The 20533-nt window shown below is 42.7% G+C and overlaps 1 protein-coding gene across 2 annotated transcripts; it reads left to right on the forward strand.

The window, feature by feature from the left end:
• Positions 1 to 31: 31 nt before the first annotated feature.
• LOC138751835 (uncharacterized) lies at positions 32 to 20231 on the forward strand. Of its 2 annotated transcripts, none has more exons than XR_011350223.1 (2): positions 32 to 187; positions 1858 to 2049. XR_011350223.1 is itself a non-coding variant. In XM_069914672.1 (2 exons), exon 2 carries the CDS (start codon positions 17310 to 17312, stop codon positions 19221 to 19223), a length of 1914 nt encoding a protein of 637 aa, XP_069770773.1. In that variant the 5' UTR covers positions 47 to 187; positions 15787 to 17309; the 3' UTR covers positions 19224 to 20231. The 2 variants fall into 2 exon arrangements, 1 of the variants encoding a protein (XP_069770773.1); XM_069914672.1 differs by lacking the exon at positions 1858 to 2049 and adding an exon at positions 15787 to 20231 and having other exon boundaries at positions 47 to 187.
• The last annotated feature ends 302 nt before the right edge of the window (positions 20232 to 20533 follow it).

Raw genomic sequence — 20533 nt, forward strand, 5'->3', positions numbered from 1 at the left:
TCCCAGCTCAAAATGAGTTGGCTTCAGTCCCTATCTGTCTATGGGAGCAATGCATCATCAATAACTTCAAAGACTAGAAACTGATAGGCTTTTATTCACAACAGAATGAACATCCGTCCATGCTGGTCAACTATCCTGGGCTGTGGCACATTTGCCTTTATTCAGGTGTCAGTGGGAGGAGCCTCAGGTACAGTCAGCAATGGACGTTTCCTGACACATCTAAACATATATACAGTAGTTTACCACAGGGAGTTCACACATACTCTCTGTGACTGCACAGGTTTCCTACAGCTGTTCCTATATCCTAAAACATCCAAGTTATTTGTTTAACCTGCCACTGTAAATTAATCCTAGTGTGGTTGAATTTGAGGAGAGGCTGAGAATTTGGAGAGAATGGATTAAATGTAGGATTGATGCAAATGGGTGTTCTCTGATAAGTGCAAAGAAGCTAGGTCAAAAGGATTGTTTCCATGCTGTATCGACATCCACAAATTCGCTGATGACTCCATAGTAGTGGGTTGTATAAGTAGAGGCCATGAGTCAGGATAAAGGATCAAGATTGAAAAGTTGGCTGAATGGTGCACTTGCACTCAATGTCACCTAAACCAAGGAGCTAATTGTTGACTTCAGGAAGGGGAAACCAAAGGGAATTGCAGTGATCACTGGGGGGGGGGGGGGGGGGTGGGAATCAGATGTGGAGAGGGTAACAAATTTAAGTTATTAAGAGTCAAGATCTCGGAGGAGCTTTCCTGGACCCAACACTCCAATGGCATAGCAAAGAAAGCACATCAGCGTCTCTACTTCCTCAGGAGTTTGCAGAGGTTTGGTATGACATCAAAAACCCTGGCAAATCTCGACAGATGTGTGGCAGAAAGTGTGCTGACTGGTTACATCATGGTCTGGTATGGGGGAACGCCAATATCCCCGAGCGTAAACCCCTCCAAAGTTTAGTGGACGCAGCCCAGAACTTCACAGGCAAAACCCTCCCCACCATCGAGAACATCGACAGGGAACGCTGCTGTCGGAGATCATCAAGTAGCAACATCACCCAGCACATGCTCTGTTCTTGTTGCTACCATCAGGAAAGAGATGTAAGCGGCACAAGACTCGCACCACCAGGTTCAGGAACAGTTGCTACCCCTCCACCATCAGACTCCTCAACGACAAACTCCATCGGGGGCTCTGTCTCTTATTATTACATTTCAATGATTTTTTTTCTCTCTCTCTGTGTGAAACAGCCAGTTGGTTTACATTTCTTTCTTGTTTACATGTTTATGTTGAGTACAGTTTTGTTTGCACCACCAATAAGTGGTATTTCTGCCTTGACCGCAGCAAAAAGAATCTCAGGGTTATATGTGAGTTATGTACGTACTCTAACAATAAATCTGAAATCTATATGACTCCATGGCTCACTTCACTGATGTGGTGGCATTCAAAAAAGTCTCCAGGGAGATTCAGACGGAGTTCACTTGCCCCATGATAACTCTCTATTTTAGCTCTGATGCATGATGGTGTCGGTGCTGTGCAATTGCTCAGCAAAAGGAGGTATAAGGTGCTCCTTCCATCTAATGGCCTACAGGTCACCCTTGGGCAAGGTGTAGAACCTATTTAGCCTACCAATCAGGGCCACGTGAAGCCATGATTACAGATAGTGGATGGTTTTTACAAGCAGATTCTACAAATTGGAATTTATGGTTGTAAAAGTAAATATGCTGGGCAGATGAACCTGCTGATCAATGGCCAGTAGTTACCCATCCAGCATGGACGCTGCAACTGAAGAAGGCAGCGGGAAACCAATTCAGTATTTTTCCTTTGAATAATCAGTAACTCACTATTGACTACATTCTCTGCTCCAAGGTGGAGCCTTCGCCGAAGGAGAACATGAGAGGCAACAACTGCAGTTGAGTGGGTCAGAGATCGCGACGGATGGAGAGACATGATTGCCCACGCCGAATGGTAGGGCACCAGAATGAATGCATATCCACACCTAGTCCATAGTCCAGCTTGACCTGAAGGGGAGGCATACTGTAAGAGGTGTTTAGGAAATTCCTGCCGGTAGCAAATCTGGCTTGCAGCAGGCAAAAAGAAAGTTCATGTAATATGATATTGTTTATTGCTATGACAATAAATTGAATCTTGATCTTGAGGTTTAGTAGTGTCCAACTCATACTTGGGAAAGGCTTGTTTATATGGCTTGCATGGAAAGAGGTAGCAAAACAAACAAAAAGGTCCAGCCTGCTTTCTACAGCAATATTTCTACTGTCAGCTACCTGTTCGAAGTTTAGAATCACCCCGCAGCAATGAAGGAGTATTGTTCTGATCTTTACAAATACATATCTCTGGGCTGACAAATATTTGAATTTGTGTTGGCTGACATTTTAAGGATAATCCAGGTGTTTGCTAATAAAGGAAGATTCTGCGATAGTGTTTGAATGGCGGGGTTGGGGGGATGTTCTCCAATGACTTTGCTCCTGAATGAGGTATCAGGAGGCTGCAGGATATGAGGAGAGATGGCGTTGTTGGTGAGTTGTGGGATGCAATAGTTTTGAATCAGACAGAAATTGGAATGACCACTGGTGTTTCTCAATGGTGTGGGGCAGTGTAAGGCACTGCTGAGGAATGGAAGAAGCTATGGAGAACTAGGACCACCTTTATAAGGTAACTGACACTTCAACTGTAAAATATCAGGAACGGTCCAAATAAGGTGCAGAGGAGCTTTACCAGGATCCTGCCTGGATTGGAGACCATGTCATATGAAGAAAGGTCGAGCAAACTAGGGCTTTCCCTTCGATGGAGGATGAGCTGAGTTCATAGAGGTGTACAAGGTTATGAGAAGCATGGATAGAGTGGACAGTCAGTAACTGTTTCCCACAATGGCAATGGCCAATGCCAGAGTACATTAAGGTGAGTGAAGTAAAGTTTTGGGGAGAGGGTTTATACACATAGAGTGTTGGGCGCCTGTAAAAATGGAGAAACCCAACAGGTCAAACTGTGTACTTTATATCGCAAAGATAAAGATGTAAACCCAATGGTTTGGGCTTGAGCCCTTCATTAAAGTATGACAAAATGTGAGGAGGTGCCCAAACAAAATGGTGGGGGGAGGAGGAGGAGGAGGAAGGAAGGACAGGGGGATGAGCACAGTCCTAAATGCAGGAGATGATAGGTGAATAAGGGAGGGAGGCCACACCAGCAAACAGGGGGAAGGGGATGGCTCTGTGAATAGAAAGGGAAGGGGGTAGCGAGCTGGAGGAAAGAAGAAAGAGGGTTGGCAAGGGAGGGAGAATGGAGGGTAGGCTAGCTGAAGCCGGAGAAGCCGATGTTAATGCAATCTGATTGGAGAATGCACAGACAGATAATTAGATGTTGTTCCTCCAATTTAAAGTTTGTCTTGGTTTGAAAGTACATGGGGGCATAAGCAGACATGTCAATGCAGGAGTGGGGCGCAGAACTGAAATGGTTGGTCACTGGGAGATCCCTGTCACTAATGTGGACAGAGGGAAGTGCTCAGTAAAGCGATCTCCTCGTCTGGGTCTCTTCTCTCTGATGTAAATAAGGCCACAATGAGAGCACCGGATGCAGCAGATGACTGCCGCGGATATACAAACAAAGTGTGGCTTCACTTGAAAGGACTGTTTGGGGCCCCGAATGATAGTGAGGGAGGTTTGGGCGCAAATGTTGCACTTCCTGCAGTTGCAAGGGAAGGTACCAAGAGGAAGATTAATGGGAGGGGATGAGGGGACAAGGGATCACGGAGGGAGCAGACCCTATGGGAGGTGGGGGAAGGGAGGAGAGGAGAAGATGTGAAGGATCATGTTGAAGGTGCCAAAATTATAGAGGGTAATGTTTGGATGTGGATGCTGCTAGAGCAATGAGTGAGGACGAGGGAAATCGTGATTTGGTTGCCTCTGGGAGTAGAGGGGTCAGGGGAGATGCTATATGCTGTCGTATCCCATTAACCTGATCATAGCCCTTCATATCTCTCCTAACCATGTACCTTTCCAAATCTTTTTCAAATGTCAAAATAGAATGACATTATCCGGAACCCTTAGGGGAGAGTATGTTCCAATTTTTGGATTTTTCTGGATTTCAGAAAGGCAGATTTAAACCTACTCGAATAGTGCTGCCATCTCCCCAACCCCCCCCCCCCACCCCCCCCGCACCGCTCGGCCCGACATGCACTGCCAATCTCCCCCACCCCACCCCCCCCCCCCCCCATGGCTTGATTTGCACTGCCGATCTCCCACCTGCCCGTCTCACGCTGCCGGTCTCTCCCTCCGCTCGGCGGCCTGACTCGCGCTGCAGGTCACTCTCCCCCCACCCCTCACTGGTCTGACTTCTGCTGCCAGTCTCTCCCCCATTGCCTGCCCGACTCACGCTGCCGATACCTGTATTTTTGTTTTCAAATCTACATCAATGTAAGTGTTATTCTAAAAGAATAGCAACACAATTAAATAAAATTTTAGACAGAGCTCATTGGTGACTAGTGCTATATTTAGAACAGGCCCACAGATGACTCGTGGTCCCTGCGGGCGACCTGGTGCTCGTGGGCACAGTGTTGATGACCCCTGCCTTAGATGAGAAGGGTGTATTCTTACGTGGTTACAAAATAGTTCATGTTATCCTGACATGTTATATAACATCCCTCCCTCTCAAGATAAAGAAATATTTAGTGTTCTTTATCACTTTCTTTCCAGTGCAACTTAAGTGATGGTACTTGTACACTAGTTTATTTACACAACTATTTTTAAATAGTTCTTATCGATATTGCACTGTGGGCAGTATGTTCCTTCACCATCTTGTGGATTTGGCTGCGACCGTTGGGCTCTGCGTTGCTGGTCCACGTGTAGGTGATGTAGCTGTGGTGCTTCACCTGACAACTGCTGTGTTGATGTTTCAGTATTAGTGGTCGTGGTCTCTTCACTTGATACCTCACTTGATATTGGTGTTGCAGGCTTTTCTGGTATTAAAGCTTTCTGCTTCATCACATCTTGTGTCGGCTGGATGTGAATTCTGTTCCTCCTCAGCTGATTGCCAGAGTCTGTCTCGACGATGTATGATCTTGGTGTCTCAGCTTCTCTAATGACTTTAGCTGGAGTTCATGTTTTCACATCACTCTTGAATATGCATTTGCTGCCCTCTGAATATTTCTGGCAATGTTAGTGAATGTTTGTTATAATGCTGGTGTCCTTTTGTGTCAGCCAGTCTTCTTCTGGTTTCCTCTTGGTCTTCTGCAGAGTGTATTTTGCTTGGCAGAGTTGTTTTGTGTCTCCTGCCATTTACGCGTTCTGCCGGAGACTTCATGTCAGTCCTTAAATATGTTGCTCGTAATGATGGAAGAGCGAGATAGGGGTCTTCTTCTGTTTTTCCACACTTAACTAGTGTGCATTTCATAGTTTGGACTTGTCTATCAATGAACCCATGACCTTTGGGGTAGTATGGGGATGATGTAGTGATGACAAACCCATATTCTTCAGCCATTGTCACACATTACTTGCTCAGTTATTCCTTGTTCAGCAAGGAGCAGTCTCATTTCTGAGGTAATAGTTGACCACCTCAGGTCTTTCACCCTTTCGATGAATGGAAACTTAAGAGTAATAACAGGCTTCTATTAAATACCACTTTTTATTCTTGGTGAACAAGTCTCTTCCCACTGTGTGCCGTTGCCTGTAAGGTACTTCTGTGGAAATCATTTTCTCTTTTTGTTGGGTGTTTCTGTTGATACCTTTGGATATCTTCTTCATCTGAATCTCATAATTGACAGAGATCAACTAAAACTCCCAGCAGCTATCCAGTCCTAGAATTGCTGGTTCATCTGTATCTACCACGTGGAAGGTACAGTGGATGTTCTTTCCTTTATGGCAGCCATTGATCTTAACTCTCCTTAGCTGCTTGATCATCGGTCTACCATAGGCCATTAAGGTGTCATTTGCTGTTTCCAATGCACCATCTTTTGGATACCCTTTTATTATGTTCTCTGGGAACATTTGGCAGTAGAGTCTGAGTGGAAGGACGTTGCTTTGTGATCCAATATCCAGCTTCCCCTTTTAGGTTGAATATCGTAGGCTTGTTCTGGATTGTCCTCTGTATTTGGATCCTTGTGTGCAACTTGCTTCCTTCTTTCATGCCACCTGACATCTCGTGAATGTGTATGGATTCCATGTTAAGTATCTGGATGTCAGAGACCTCATTGTTGTTTCCTTTTATGTGGTGGATCTTCTTCTTGTTTTTATTTTCACTGGTATTACTGTTTTCTTCATACCAGACTAGCACATCTTCGCACAGTGGTTTGCTTTACCACAGTCTCTACATTCAGAGCTATATGCGGGGCATTTGTTTCAGTCATCTGCCACATTTCCTGCAGGTCTTGGGGATTTGCACTTTTCTGATTGTGTTCTTTATGGCATCAACCCTTCCTTCTCTTTGCTGTAGGTGGATCTGCATAGATAGGGTTTCATTTGCAACCTCATGGCTTCGAAGGCTCTGGCTGTGTCTATAGCATTGGCCGGCTTCAAGTTATCCTTCCCTATAAGAGACTTTTGCATTTCGGGATGGGCACTCCCCAGTATTATTTGATCAACTAATCTTTCCTCTATATCCTTATCTGCATTTTGCAGCAACAATTTTTGTCTTGTGAGGAAGTTATCAACAGTTACATCAGTCTCTTGAAATTCATAGCGTTTAATTGTATGATTAGGCTTGAGTTCAAGGTTTGAAGCAAACATTGCAAATATCTGCTCTGGATCATTTTTCTCCACCTCTGTAAGCTCCCAGCTATTAAATAAGTCAAGGCCTCGCTCCCCTGTCCAGAGAAGTAGATAACTGACCTTCTCTGCTGTTGCATTTTTTAAATTGCTTTTGAATCCAAAATTGCACTTCTGCTGAAACTTTTTAAATGATTCCACAAAGTCTTCAGCCTCTCAGTCCATCTCTGGGTGAACTGCTGTTGCTCCAGCCATTTTTTTCAGTAATGTTTCTTTCTCTTCTTCCCATTCGTATTTTAATGACTTAAAATCAATTTTATGGCTTTATTCTTGTTCTCTTATACCACTGCTACCATGTTATGTCTTTGTGTTACTTGAGAGGCTTCTTAAATAACATAGAGATGCAAGATTCAAATAACAGAAGAGATTTTACTTAATAATGTCTTCCACCATCTTAGGAAATTGTTCACACACCCACATATACATACAAATGCCCCACAGTGGTGGACTACAGTTACTATAGTGAGAAGGGTGTTTTCATACGTGGTCACATCATCCTGACTATATAACAACCTCCTAGTGACCGGAAAGCTTCGACCCGGGAAGTCGAACACTGGAGACTGCGAATCCTCAGATGGGCCTGTGAATGCAAGATCATGATAGCCGCAGACTGCATGGAGGACCTGATTAGGGATTCTTATGTCTGCCAGAGACTACTAGAACAAGGTGAGCTCAGTGTGTGGAGGGCAGTCGAATTAGTGGCACACTGGAGGTGGTCTTTCAGGACTTGGAGGCCTGCGCAACCAACATCGCGGTTGCCCTGGGTGCCACTAACTTGGGACACGCCGCCACCATCAAGTTCCGCCAGCGATCCAAACCACAGCAGCCATACGCTGCAAGTGCCTAACACCAGTACCACCATGTCCCGCCAGTGACTCGGCCATAGCCACTGCACTCTGTGAGTACCCAAAGTGCTACTTCTGCGGCCTGGGCAAACACCCAAGGAAATGCTGCCCAGCGGAAGGCGCTGTCTGCTCCAGCTGCGGGAAGAAAGGGCATTTTGCTAAGGTGTGCAGCTCATTGATGAGAACTCCCGTTTTCCACAGTCATCGAGGCCCTACGCCAGTGATTTTCAACCTTAAAGAAGTACGTGAATAAAACGAAAAAGTAATCCCTATGCTATTGGTGCTCCGTGATTAGAAACAGATTACTTAAGGTGGTATGTGAGTGGGAAGTGAAGGTTGAGAATCACTGCTCTAGACCCAATTAATACTGAAACATTTTGCTTGAGAAAAATTGTCATTGGCCCAATTCCTTTGGAGTTATGAAACTGCACATAATGAGTCAATTAGGTACGATCAGAACAAATTTTCAAATTTAAAAACACTTTTAAAAAACCTCTGTATGTATATATTTGTCTGGGCACTCCCATTGGCCAATTGCACCTATGGCTCCTCCCTCAAGCTCCTGAATAAAAGTGACTGTCCCTCAGACCCCTCCTCAGTTTGGGACAGTCAACCAGCTGGGATGTACCTTCATTCTGTTGCCCTCCCCCATCCTACATTTGACTGCCTGCCAACATTCTTCCATACCTTGATGAAGGGCTCAAACACAAAACCTTGGTTATGTGTTTTTACACATAGAGGACACAGAAGACCTTGACGACGAGAACGGTGCCTCCATCCGATACTGTACCTTTGGCTGCCTGTTCGACCTGCGGCATCTTCAGTCCCAACCCAAGATATTGGAGCAACTCATTTGAGAGCTACTCTTTGCCAACGATGCTGTCCTTGTTGCCCAAACAGAGGCAGCTTTGCAGTATATTGCGAAGGCTGCCGACGTCTTTGGACTGTAAGTCAGCTTAAAGAAGGCAGAAGTTCTCCATCAGCCCACACCTCAGAAAGACTACCACTCTCATCGTATTACCATCGGTGAGAGTGATCTGAAGATAGTTCACCAGTTCAGCTACCTGGGGTGCACCATCTTGTAAGATCCCAAGATTGACAAAGAGGTTGACAACAGACTGGCAAAGGCAAACAGCCTATTCGGCAGGATGTACAAAAGAGTCTGAAACACCAAGCATCAGAAGAAAGGCACAAAGATCAGTATGTACAGACCCGTTCTACTGACCACCCTCTGGTATGGCTCTGAGTCGTGGGTCACCTACAACTCCTTGACACCATCCTCATCATCCACTGAAGGAACTTCCTTTCTAACATTGGTCCTTGAACAGGCAGAAGTTACCAGCATCAATAACATGCTGTTGAAGATGCAGTTACGCTGGACAGGGCACGACTCAAGGATGGAGGATCATCACCTGCCCAAGATTGTGCTGTATGGTGAACTCTCCACTGGCCACATTGACAGAGGGGCTCTAATAAAGTAATCACTTGGAGCCTGTCATATTGACCATCCCCAGTGGTCTGTCCTAGCCTCCAATCGCCTGGACTGGTGATACCCCATTTACCAGTCTGTCTCCTCCTTTGAGAATGCAAGCAAGGCTATCCTTGACGACTTGGATCCACTGATATTTACAATTTATAATAACGACTTGGATTGTAGAATGAAGGGTTTTGTGGCCGAATTTGCGGATGACATTAAGATAGGTGGCGGAGCAGGAAGTGTTGAAGAAACCATAAAATTGCAGAAGGAGAAAGACAGATTGGGAGACTCAGCAAAAATATGGCAGATGAAATACAATGTTGAGAAGTGTTCGCTTCTTCATTTTAGCAGAGAAAATAAACAGGCAGAGAGTACTATTTGGATGGGGAGAAAATTCAATCCTCGAAGATGCCAAGAGACCTGGGTGTCCATGTGCAAAGTAATCTAAAAGTTAATGCCCAGGTGGGATTGGGAGTGAAGAAGGTGAATGCTATGCAAGTATTAATTTCAAGAGGTATAGTGTGTAAGAGTAGAGAAATGTTAATGAGAATCTATGGGGCACTGGTGAGACCCCATCTAGAGAACTGTGTACAGTTTTGGGCCCCCATTTTAGAAAAGATGTGATGTTGTTGGAGAGGGTGCAGAGGAGATTTACTAGGATGATTCCTGGAATGCAGGGGCTGGCGTAATGGGAGCGTTTGGCAGATCTTGGGTTGTATTCATTGGAGTATAGGAGAATGAAGAGGGATCTCATAGAAACATTTCAAATACTGAAAGGTTCTGATAGAGTGAATGAAGATAAGATGCTTCCCTTGATGGGTGAATCGAGCACAAGGAGTCATAGTCTTAAAATTAAAAGTTATCCAATTCAAACAGAGAGGAGGAAGAACTTCTTTAGTCAGAGGGTTGTGGATCTGTGGAATTCACTGCCGCACAAAGCACTGGAGGCCCGATCACTGGGAGTATTTAAACAGGAAATTAGTAAGGGTATCAAATGATATGGGAAAAAGGCTGAAAATTGGAACTAGGTGTGAGCATAATTCAGCTTAGTGTAGAGTCACAGAACAGACTCGATGGGCCTAATGGCTTGGTTCTGCTCTTTTAACTTGTGAACTTGTGAAAAGGAGATGGAGGAAGAACCGTGACGCAGCAGCATCAAAACCAGAACAGAATTTCCCTCGCAGCCGTTGCGGCTGGGCATGTCTGTCCCACATTGGCCTCGTCAGCCACCAGCGAGCCTGCAGTGGATGTGGACAGTCCCCTTCCTAAATCTTCATTTGTGAAGCCAAGCCATGACTGTCACAAAGGACACTGCTTGTCCAGCTGTGTTTCTCCAGCATTTTATGTTTTTGCTTCAACCACAATGTTGACAGATTTTTGTGATTTACTTTCCTTGCAAATCTCCTCTGCACCTTGTTTATAGCATCCACATCTTTCCTGTAATGAAGTGACCAGAAATGAACACAATATTCCAAGTGGTTTCTAATTAAGGTCTTATCTCGCTGCATCATTACCTCATGGCACTTAATCTCAATCCCATAGTTAATTAATTCCCCTCACACTATACACCTTCTTAATAACATATCAACCTGGGCCATAGCTATGAGTGTCCTATGGACACAGACCACAGGATCTCTCAGTTCTTCCACACTACTCAGAGTCCTCCCATTCTGCCTTTGTAATTGCTTTACCACAGACTCTACATTCAGAGCTTTATGCGGGGCATTTGTTTCAGTCATCGAAGGGGTGTTATCTGCCACATTTTCTGCAGGACTTGGGGGTTTGCACTTTTCTGATTGTGTTCTTCATAGCATCAACCCTTCTTTCTCTTTGCTGTAGATGGATCTGCATAAATAGGGATTTCATTTGCAACCTCATGGTTTCGAAGGCTCTGGCTGTGTCTATAGCATTGGCCGGCTTCAAGTTATCCTTCCCTATAAGAGACTTCTGCATTTCGGGATGGGAATGAATCACTTCACACTTTTCTGGGTTAACTTCATCTTGCCACTTCTCCACCAAGTTAGGCCACAGTGGCCCTCGGTAACGGCTGGCAACCTTCCAGACTATCCACAGCACCACCCACTTATATGTCATTCACAAACTTACTAACCAACTCATCTACTTCTTCATCCAGGTCATTCATAAAAATCATAAAGAACAGGGTGTCCACGAACAGATACCTGCTGACCACTAGGCAGAATATTTATCTTTTTCTTTCATTCCTACACTCCACCAAAATCTGTCTTAAATACATTTAATAAGCAATCTCTCTGGCTTGTTTGGCCATCGTATCTCACAGATTCCCTACTCTCTGGGAAAACTATTTCCTCTTCATTCCTGTCCTAAATCTACTTCCCTGAATCATAAGGCTACCTCTTTGTATTTGCATGCTACCCAGGCAAGTCACCTTTACATGGAACAGCAGGTGATGGAATAATAAAAAAAATACAGTAAAAGAAAAATATCGGATTTTGAGTTGCATACGACAAATGTGGAGAGTGTTGTGGTACAAGGAAATTGTGTAAAGCATCACTTTATACAAATGAGATTGATTCAAGATTTTGATAACAGCAGGAAATAAACTGTCCTTGGTTCTCCCGTATCTTCTGTTGAAGGGAGGGGAGAAGACAGTGTGATTTCCACATGAGTTTCCACCTCCTTTCTTCTTTCATGTTACAGCATCCTGAACTCTAAAGGATGAACAATGGATTAGAATCACTGGAAATTCCAGAACCTGAATAACTTTAACCATTGCATCTCATTGGCTGTAAGTAGCCTCTTTTCCACTAGCATCCCAGATAATTGGCTGTGCAGTGTCTCGAGATAGGAAGCCCTTTGTGCCGTTTCAACTCGGCCACCCTTAACTGGGACATGAATTGCTTTTCCACTGAACACAGCTAATCCCCGAGGATTGGAGTGTTCTACCTTCAACTGGAAATGAAAGTCCGCTGTCCGTTTTTCACTGGTTTTATCAGCCCTCTGGTGTCAGCAAACACCAGGGATATGAGTAGGGGTCAAGGCGGTTATTCTCCAGTTTGAAATTATGTCATTTGATTCCGGCATTCGGACAGTGCTCCTTTTCCACTGGATCCTGCCCCAGTAAATTCTCAGTTAATTCCTGGGACAATGTGCCAGTAGAAAAGGGACTAGTGACTCAGGAAGAGGTAACAGTTTTTGTTTTATCATTCTATGTTTGTTTCTCCTGTCATCGGAGTTCACAATCACTTTCAATTTATTTTCATATTAATAACCTGGAAATTTGAAATGAATGCAGAAAATTGTGAGTGGTCAACACGTCAACAAATAAATATCGGAGAGCCAGATGTAAATCATTCATCAGAAATGACCTCAGAGTCAATCTACCTTTAAATATTCAGTTCTTGTGTGAAAAATCTGTTACTGTTCACCTTTTCTAATTTATCAAAGTTTCCACTCACAAATATAAATATTTGATTTTTCTTACTGGGAAGAGTTGGAAGTGGGTGACAATCAATTCCTGATTTGCTATAAATTGGCTCTTCTCAAACATTTCTTCAGGGAAAGTAATGGAACAATGGAGTGAAGCTTGTTATAGACACTTCAAACTAATAGGTTTTTTTAAAAGGAGCAAAGTGTGACATAAACAGGAATATACTCAATGTAAACAACACACTTCACTCACGTGGCCTTTGACCACTGGGATTCTGTTTATTGTGGTAAGTGAAATATTTCCATTTCAAGATCGACTTCCCCAACTTCCTTTTCATGCTCTCCACAGCCCTTTGTTACTTCATGCTCCACTGGAGTCGATCCAAGTTATACAGTTACACTGGTAGACCATGAAGGGGAAGATGGTCACAGTGCCAATGGAAATACTTCAGCATGTGGCCAATCAGCATGTTTAGAATTGCAAAAGTTGTGATCAACGTAGAATGATGTATTTCAGTGTTCTTTGTTGATGCCAGAAGACATATTCCCATTTAGATGAGCCTCCGAGGGCTTAGAGTTGTAAGGACTGTAAACAGTGCAATTGAATTGAATTGGATTTTTAAAAATTAATGTACTGAGATACATTAAAAAGATTTGTTACGTGTGCTATCCAGGCAAGTCAACTGATGGTGTGCAAACAATAATCAAATTAATAAACAAATAAATAAGACACAAGTGTGGGCAATAGTGCCACATGTCAAATAGTGCAGAGTTTAGAGAAAAATACAAAAGGATTGTCCAAGGTATAAGTTGAAGTAGAGTTAAAACAGGGCAAAGGCATCATCTAAAATATCTATTTAAGTGTCTGATAACAGGAGAAATGAAACCTAGATGTTTGAGTTTTCAAGCTCGTGTATTTTCTGCTCGATATAAAGGAGCATAAGAGGCAGTGGTGCTATAGATAGAACTGATGAAGGGGAGGTCAGTTTGCCTGACAGCCTGAGCTAATTCGCTGCAGTTTTTTGCTGTCTTGCACAATGCAGTTCCTATGCCAAGTTGTGATGCATCTGAACAGGATGTTTCCTGTGATGCATTTGCAAAAGTTGGTAAGGAATCTCAGGAACATACTGAATAGGCTTCTGCGAAAGTGGTCTTTGTTGTTCTTTCTTGTTTTGCAAACTGTTCCTGGAAAATTCTCTACTTGCCAGCATAAATCTGAACATTGGGAAAAGGAATGATAACATTTCTATATTATCCCTTTGGAAGACCTTGAAAATGCTCATATTAATTAGTCCATAGTAAACCTGGGCCTTTGGAATGTTGAGTAATGAGAGACCTGGGGTGAACAAATGTTAGAGATCAGAATCTAGGATTTAAGCTCTGTACAAAGTAAAGTAAAAGACCTAATTCAAAAATTCCTTTGTAAAGTTACAAGCATGTCAGATGAAACTGAGGATGACACAGAGATTAGAACTGCTTGGTTTATTAATTTATTTTTATTTAATTACACATAGAGCCTAGAAATAACCCCTACATAGAGCCTAGAAATAACCCCTCCATACCTTAAGAGAAAGAAAAATAAAAAGTGGTCAGAGGAGAGAAGAAGATAAAAGAAAAGGGGAAGAGCTGGCATCAATATTTAATACAATAAAAAAATTAAAAAAAATAAAAATAGTAAATTAGGGATGAAAATTAAATCTAAAATATTGAATAAATAGACTAAACTTTCCAGGAATTTAAATAATGCATATAAGGCTGCCAAATATATACAAAAATGTTATATTAATTTCTAATATTCTAAGTAATTTTCTCCAGGGATAGACATCTTTGCATTTCCATATTCCAACGATCAATATGTAAGAGGGAATCGGATTTCCATGTTACAGCTGTATGTTTCTTGGCTATTGTCAAAGTTATTTTAATAAATTTTGATTTACTTTTAGGTAAGTTAACATCATGACAGCCAAATTCCCCAGAAGGAACAATTACAGATCAAAAGGGAAGTCCACCCCCATAGTTTTTTCTTATATTTCCCCAAATTTATCCAGAAAGGACTTAATTTCATGCCTAATCAGGTAGAATGTATAAAAGTATCGATATCACTGCAACACCTAAAATACTTTTCTGCTGTAGCCTGCAAATTGATGACTTGAGGAACAGTCACTTTTTCTGCCTTGATTTGATTTATTTCTATAATTTTGGAAGTGCTTCTGAACCTACCAGATCCACTGCTCTCCAGTCCAAATGTATCTACATCAACCATTCCCAACCTTATTTTGGCTATGCCCCCCCCCCCCCTTGTGACTCTGCTCAAAGTTTATGGGACCCCTACCCTGTGAAGCAGTCAAGTTTAGTTGGTTTCTTCCATTCTTCTCTCCAACCGACTACATAAAATCATTTAAAAAATTTACAATTTTAATCCATTTCCCCCTCCCCTCCTTAATTGAACTGTAGCCCTTGGTGTGTGGGGGTGAAGGGAGGAGACAGCTTATGGCCCTGTTGAGAACAGGTGATCTAAATCAGCACCAATCCTCTGATCGCTGCAACAATCTCTGCTCACTGATGCCAGGGTCTGGTCAAGAATAGGAGCAGAAATTCAGAGATGGTGTTCTAACACTGGAACCGAGTGACACATTTCATAATGTCTTTAACCTTTAGCCTGCTTTTCTCACATCTCTAATGGGCCATGCTGTTCTGAGGTTCCATAGGATGCGCAAAGCAAGAACCCTACTATTACTGTTACAGCTGCTGTAATGCCTTATGGGCCGTGAAGTGTGTGGAGCTGCAACAGGAATTTGTCTGAGGATTCTGTGGATGATCCAGGATTCCGACTGGTGTCTGGGAGCCGTTATTTAAATCATGTTTACAAATTATACGGATAAGCTTGTTTAGAGGGAGTGGGTAGATTAGTTTGGATTTTTTTTTTCTTTTTTTAAGACGAAAAAAGTAAAGGGGTTGGGTGGGGTTTAACTACAGACAAGATCATATCACAGAACAACATGATCACATCAGAGAAGTATATAATATATAAGGGAATTTTACATGTATTATTTGCATAATTTTTGAATTCAGTATTATTTTGGGATATAGTATGAGCTATGATTTAATTGTTTAATTATTATTATTATAGAATTTGATGTCCTGAACAATATATGTACTAATTATGTTTACGCTTCTAATTTACAACTGATATGTAGATGTTATGATTTGATTTATGTTATCATTAGTATATCTTGTGTACTAATGATAACTAGATAATTTTTTTTTAAAGCAGTTATTCTTTGCTTCTCTGCAGACATTGATTGAAGATGAACCAGATTTTACATTGAGAAATTTACAATGAATGGTTCAGGATCTGGCCGCTGAGGTCTGTAAGGTAAAACATCATGAGATGGGAATGTGTAAGGAGTTACCCTGTACAGGGCTGTAACAAGATGTGAATGCATCCTTGTACTTACAAGATAAGAGAGACATTGATGGATTGAGAGGCAGGAAGCTAGCAGGGAAAGGATAGCAACAGTTTTAGTCATTGGACAAGTAATGATATGATGATGTTCTAAGCATGTATCCAAGGGTATAAAAAAATCACCATTTTGCTGATAACGGCAGAATGCATTCTCCGACTAACATGGTTAGTCGCAAGTGTTACAATCCGGTAATAAAGAACAAAGAACCCTGATTTCGACTCAGCCTGGTGTTTGTCTCACTCATTCATGAACAAAGCAGACCTAACAATTTGGTGACCCCGACGTGATGGGTGAGTGAACACTGGACGACGGTTTCTGTTTTTTCTGACAATCATCTCAGCCGGCTGATAAAAAGGTCCAGAGAAGCCTGTTTTAACAAAATTCTCTTTTTTTTTAAAAATCTTTATGATTGTCAGTAAGAACTGGAGATCGGACAAATTAGACGACCACAATTGAAGGTCGCATGCCAGGATTGTAACACGTAAGTGATTACAGACAAGATAAAAGTCCTTAAGGTGTTTGAATGACATTTATTAAGTGCTTCGCAAGAAACTACTAGAGTTTAAAAGTCTTTATTGTGTCGTTGCAAAGTCCAATAGAGTGAGAAGGTGGTCTATAAACAATTGAGGACCTGAGTTTTCTGCCCTAAACTGGTTATTAAGAGGAGAAATCTCCCACGTGAAGGTTGGGCTTTGAAAGAAAACAAAGGTTCAGGCTTATTGGCCTCAATTGTATCTGAGAGACTGACTTATAAATGTCCGGTAGGTATGATAATGTCTGTACACTTGAGAAGTTAAGAATTTATTTCCCCAATTCGCCGTGGTGGAATACCACAGCAGACACTAGAGACCTTGAGACAACAAAAAAATTACTCAGGGACGCCTGCCTGGTGAACAAGAATGACGACAGAAGGCTGCGACAGCTGTGTCCGGATCAGGTAGGAGATATTAATGAAAAAGTTGACAAACTCCTAAGAGACACCCAGTTTATTCGAAATACTTTTGATAAGTTAAATGAGGGTATTCCCAACATCACCAAGGAGATAAAGTTACGTAAATTCATAGATTGGTACAGGGAAACAGGACAAAAGTATAGCCCAAATATTTGGTTTTCTAGTTGTAATTTAACTTTCAGACCCCTTTGGGAAAACAGAGAGTGGAAAACGAGCAATCAGAGTATACAGGACAATCTGAAGTCAATTGGAGGACAAGACTTAGAGACTGTTCCTTTAAAAGATATTAGTCATCCAGCTTGCTAGGAGACATTTTTAAAAGCAATTTTCGTTGACATAGATCCCCTAAACGGACAAGAACCTAAATTAAAACAGGCATTAGAAAGCGGTCCCGCAGCTATGGCTGTACAGTTGCCTGCTAAGACTTTTGACCAAGTTATTAAGGAAATTAATCAGGAATTAGAGGAGCGAAATACCAGTAATGCGGCATTGGAAAAACAAAAAATGCTCCGAAAATGTGTAGACCGCTGGAGGAAGAGGGGTTGGTTACCCGGGGGCACTGAGATGTTCCTGACAGGTGAGGGAAACAAAATTTTAAAACGTAGAGTCTTAGACAAGCTGGAAGAAACAAAACGGGACACAGAAAACAAAATCTTTAATCGCGAGTCAGCAAAAAAGAGGGTGAGAGACAAGGAGATGCAGTACCGCGATGTCCTAGCTATATTCGAAGAATTTGGTCTCCCTGATAACCCACCTATTATGGCCCCTGTAGAAATAGCTTGTAGACCCCCGCCCTATGCATATGTGGAGTCACAAGGTGCCCCTGGCACCCCAGATGGGATCCTGGAGTCACGTCCCTTATATCCAGATATTGAGACACTGGGGTGTGACAAGAACCTCGGGAATAGGGACACATCAGACGAGGTACAGGCCCCTTTAATAAAAATAGAAGGGGGAGTAATAGATGTAGAGACCCCTCTGGAGTCCAAGAAAATAGAAAAGGAGTTAGAGATACAGAAATGGAACATGAAAAAGGTTCAGGATAACATTAAAAACTTAAACAGAGATATTAATGTGCTGGGGCAGATCAGTGAGGATCAAAAAGAATTAATGGTAGGTGTATTTAAGGAAGTGGAAAAGATAACTACAACACTGTCAGGAGAAATTAAAGCTGAAGGAATGGTAATAGGAGTAAAGGACGAAAAGTGTAGTAAAGAAGAGGAAACGAGATACGATCCACCATGGGAGGAAAGTAGAAGGAAAAGACTCGGGAGGGAGAAAAATAGACATGCCTACCTGGACATAGTTAGGACAAAAGAGAAAGATGTGAAACAACTAAACTATGGCCGAAAAGATTATCTTAGAGATGAACGTGACCAATATACCTTTGACCCTGAGACATTGGAAGCTGATAGGGACAGTGACAGTGACGAAGAAGAGTCAGAACAAGGTGGGATAAATAAATGCATGCCAAGAGTAAAGAAGGAGCAGAAATCCCCAAAATTGAGATATCAATGCCCATTACTGATCACGGGACGGGGAACTCAAAAATATGTACCCTGGTCACGAATGGACTTAGAGAGTTTAATGAAAAAACTACCTCCGTTGAGTAATGGGGCTAGTCCATGGATTTCTTGTTTTGAGCGAGAAACCTGCCAAGAACAATTAGCACTCGCAGATGTCAGAACTATCATGATAAAATTAAAGGCAGAAGGGGCCCTGAAGCAAATAGATAAAATTGTAAGAAGCAGTAAATTGGGGGATGAAATAGAATTTAACCCACTTCGGAATAAATTTTGGGAAGCACTTAGAGAAACATTTCCTACACCCTATAGTTTGGATGCCTTGGTAACCCTTCAACTAAAGGAAGGAGAGACTGCACACGAGTATTTCACTCGAGCATGGGACTTATGGGAAACAGGGACTGGAGAAAGACCCGACCACAGCCCCTTAGGAAGGGCTCACTTTCGTAATGGGATAATAAACGGACTACCTGCTACGGTTCAAGCAAAATTAAGGGACATTGTGGGAGTAGAGACAATGTCAGAGGATTTGTGGAAAAGACACCTGACACATGCAATCAAACGACATCGTCAATCAGAGCATGCTAAGTCAGAAAGTGCGTCCCAGAAGGAGGTGGACAAGACAACCGATAAATTGGTGAGAGCCATAGAACATATAGGGGTTAAATTAGCGGCCCAACAGATAGTCCCACAGGTCATGGGGCCAGTGATAAATCCGGGACCCCAAGTAAGAAATGGTTGGGAAAGACAGCTAGGTACAATGTATAGAGGGGAACATGCAGTATGCTAGTACTGCCAAAATCCTGGACACTACCAGCGGAACTGTCCGGAGGCTGGGAGAGCAAGGGGAAAAAGATTACCCTCTATTAGAGGCTATCGGGGAAGAGGAGGAAACTTAAGAGGACAAGCAAGGGGTAGGGGTGGACACATTGATGGGCCCCAGAGAATCGGGGGGTGGCAGAGTGATCAACAAGTCCAGGCACCTCAGCGTAATGACTATATTGAGGAAGGTGCTGAATTTGATTATTGACGGTGCCCAGGAGAATCAAAAATCACGCCTCCCTGGGAGCCACCAAAAATTTGGGGGACGGTAAATGGAGAAAAAATTGAATTTATGGTTGACACAGGGGCAGCAGTTACGACAGTGATTAAAAAACCCCCAGGGAGCACATTTTCGGGCAAAACATTATCTACAATAGGATTCTCCGGGATAAGGGAAACACAGCCCTATACAGATAACATCGACATGACATTTGGACGACAAAGGGTTAAAACGCCTGTCCTGGTTGTGCCAAGTTGCCCCATTAATTTATTAGCAAGGGACATTCTTACCAAACTAGGAATAACCATACAATGTTCTGAGAAGGGCCTTCGGTTAACATACCCAGGGGATACAATAAGAAGGGGAGGACAGTTTATAGTAATGACCCCATCTAACGCTTCAGAAGACTCTGTGGAGGTTAGTATTTTCTGGAGTCGGCTACTGTATGATGAACCAGGCCCAGGGCTGATTAAACAGTTTTTTGAGTGGAGGGCCAGTATTCCTCGGTATGGGGATTACCATTATCCACTAGATCCTATGCATGTTACATTAAACTACACCATCCACCCGGACCAGGAATATGAGGAGAGGTGGGACTCTCTAAAAGAAGGGAAGACAGAAACGATACATTGTCCATTTATCTTTGTAGGTAAGGAGGGAATAGCTGCTATGGTTGTCATGACAGAAGAACAAATGGAGTGGTTCTGCTTAGGAGTAGAAAGTGTGCCTCATGTGACCTTGGGTATTGCCAAAGATCATCACGCTCGACAGCTGGGTCCGATGGTGTGAATACAGGCAGACAGAAATCCCGGGATATTCCACCTCGGAGGGAGGAAAATTTGTCAGACTGAATATTGAAGCATGGGACCAGGTTGTGAATGAGAAAGTAGAAAGAGACCGAGCCATAGAAGGAGAAAATATTGATCACAGAGACTCAGACAAATATCTTTCTAATCTGAGTCCACATATATGGACAACGGGGCCCTATGATGTGGGAGTAATAAAAGGAGAGGTATTTCTAGAATTGGCCAACCCCGGGCAGAAACCAATTTGGAGAA

This window comes from Narcine bancroftii, chromosome 1 (genome assembly GCF_036971445.1).
Source record: "Narcine bancroftii isolate sNarBan1 chromosome 1, sNarBan1.hap1, whole genome shotgun sequence".
Taxonomy (NCBI): domain Eukaryota; kingdom Metazoa; phylum Chordata; class Chondrichthyes; order Torpediniformes; family Narcinidae; genus Narcine; species Narcine bancroftii.

What these genes read in the sequence shown, in the direction of transcription:
- LOC138751835 (XM_069914672.1), top strand. Translation starts at nt 17,310, where the DNA reads ATGGCTGTACAGTTGCCTGCTAAGACTTTTGACCAAGTTATTAAGGAA.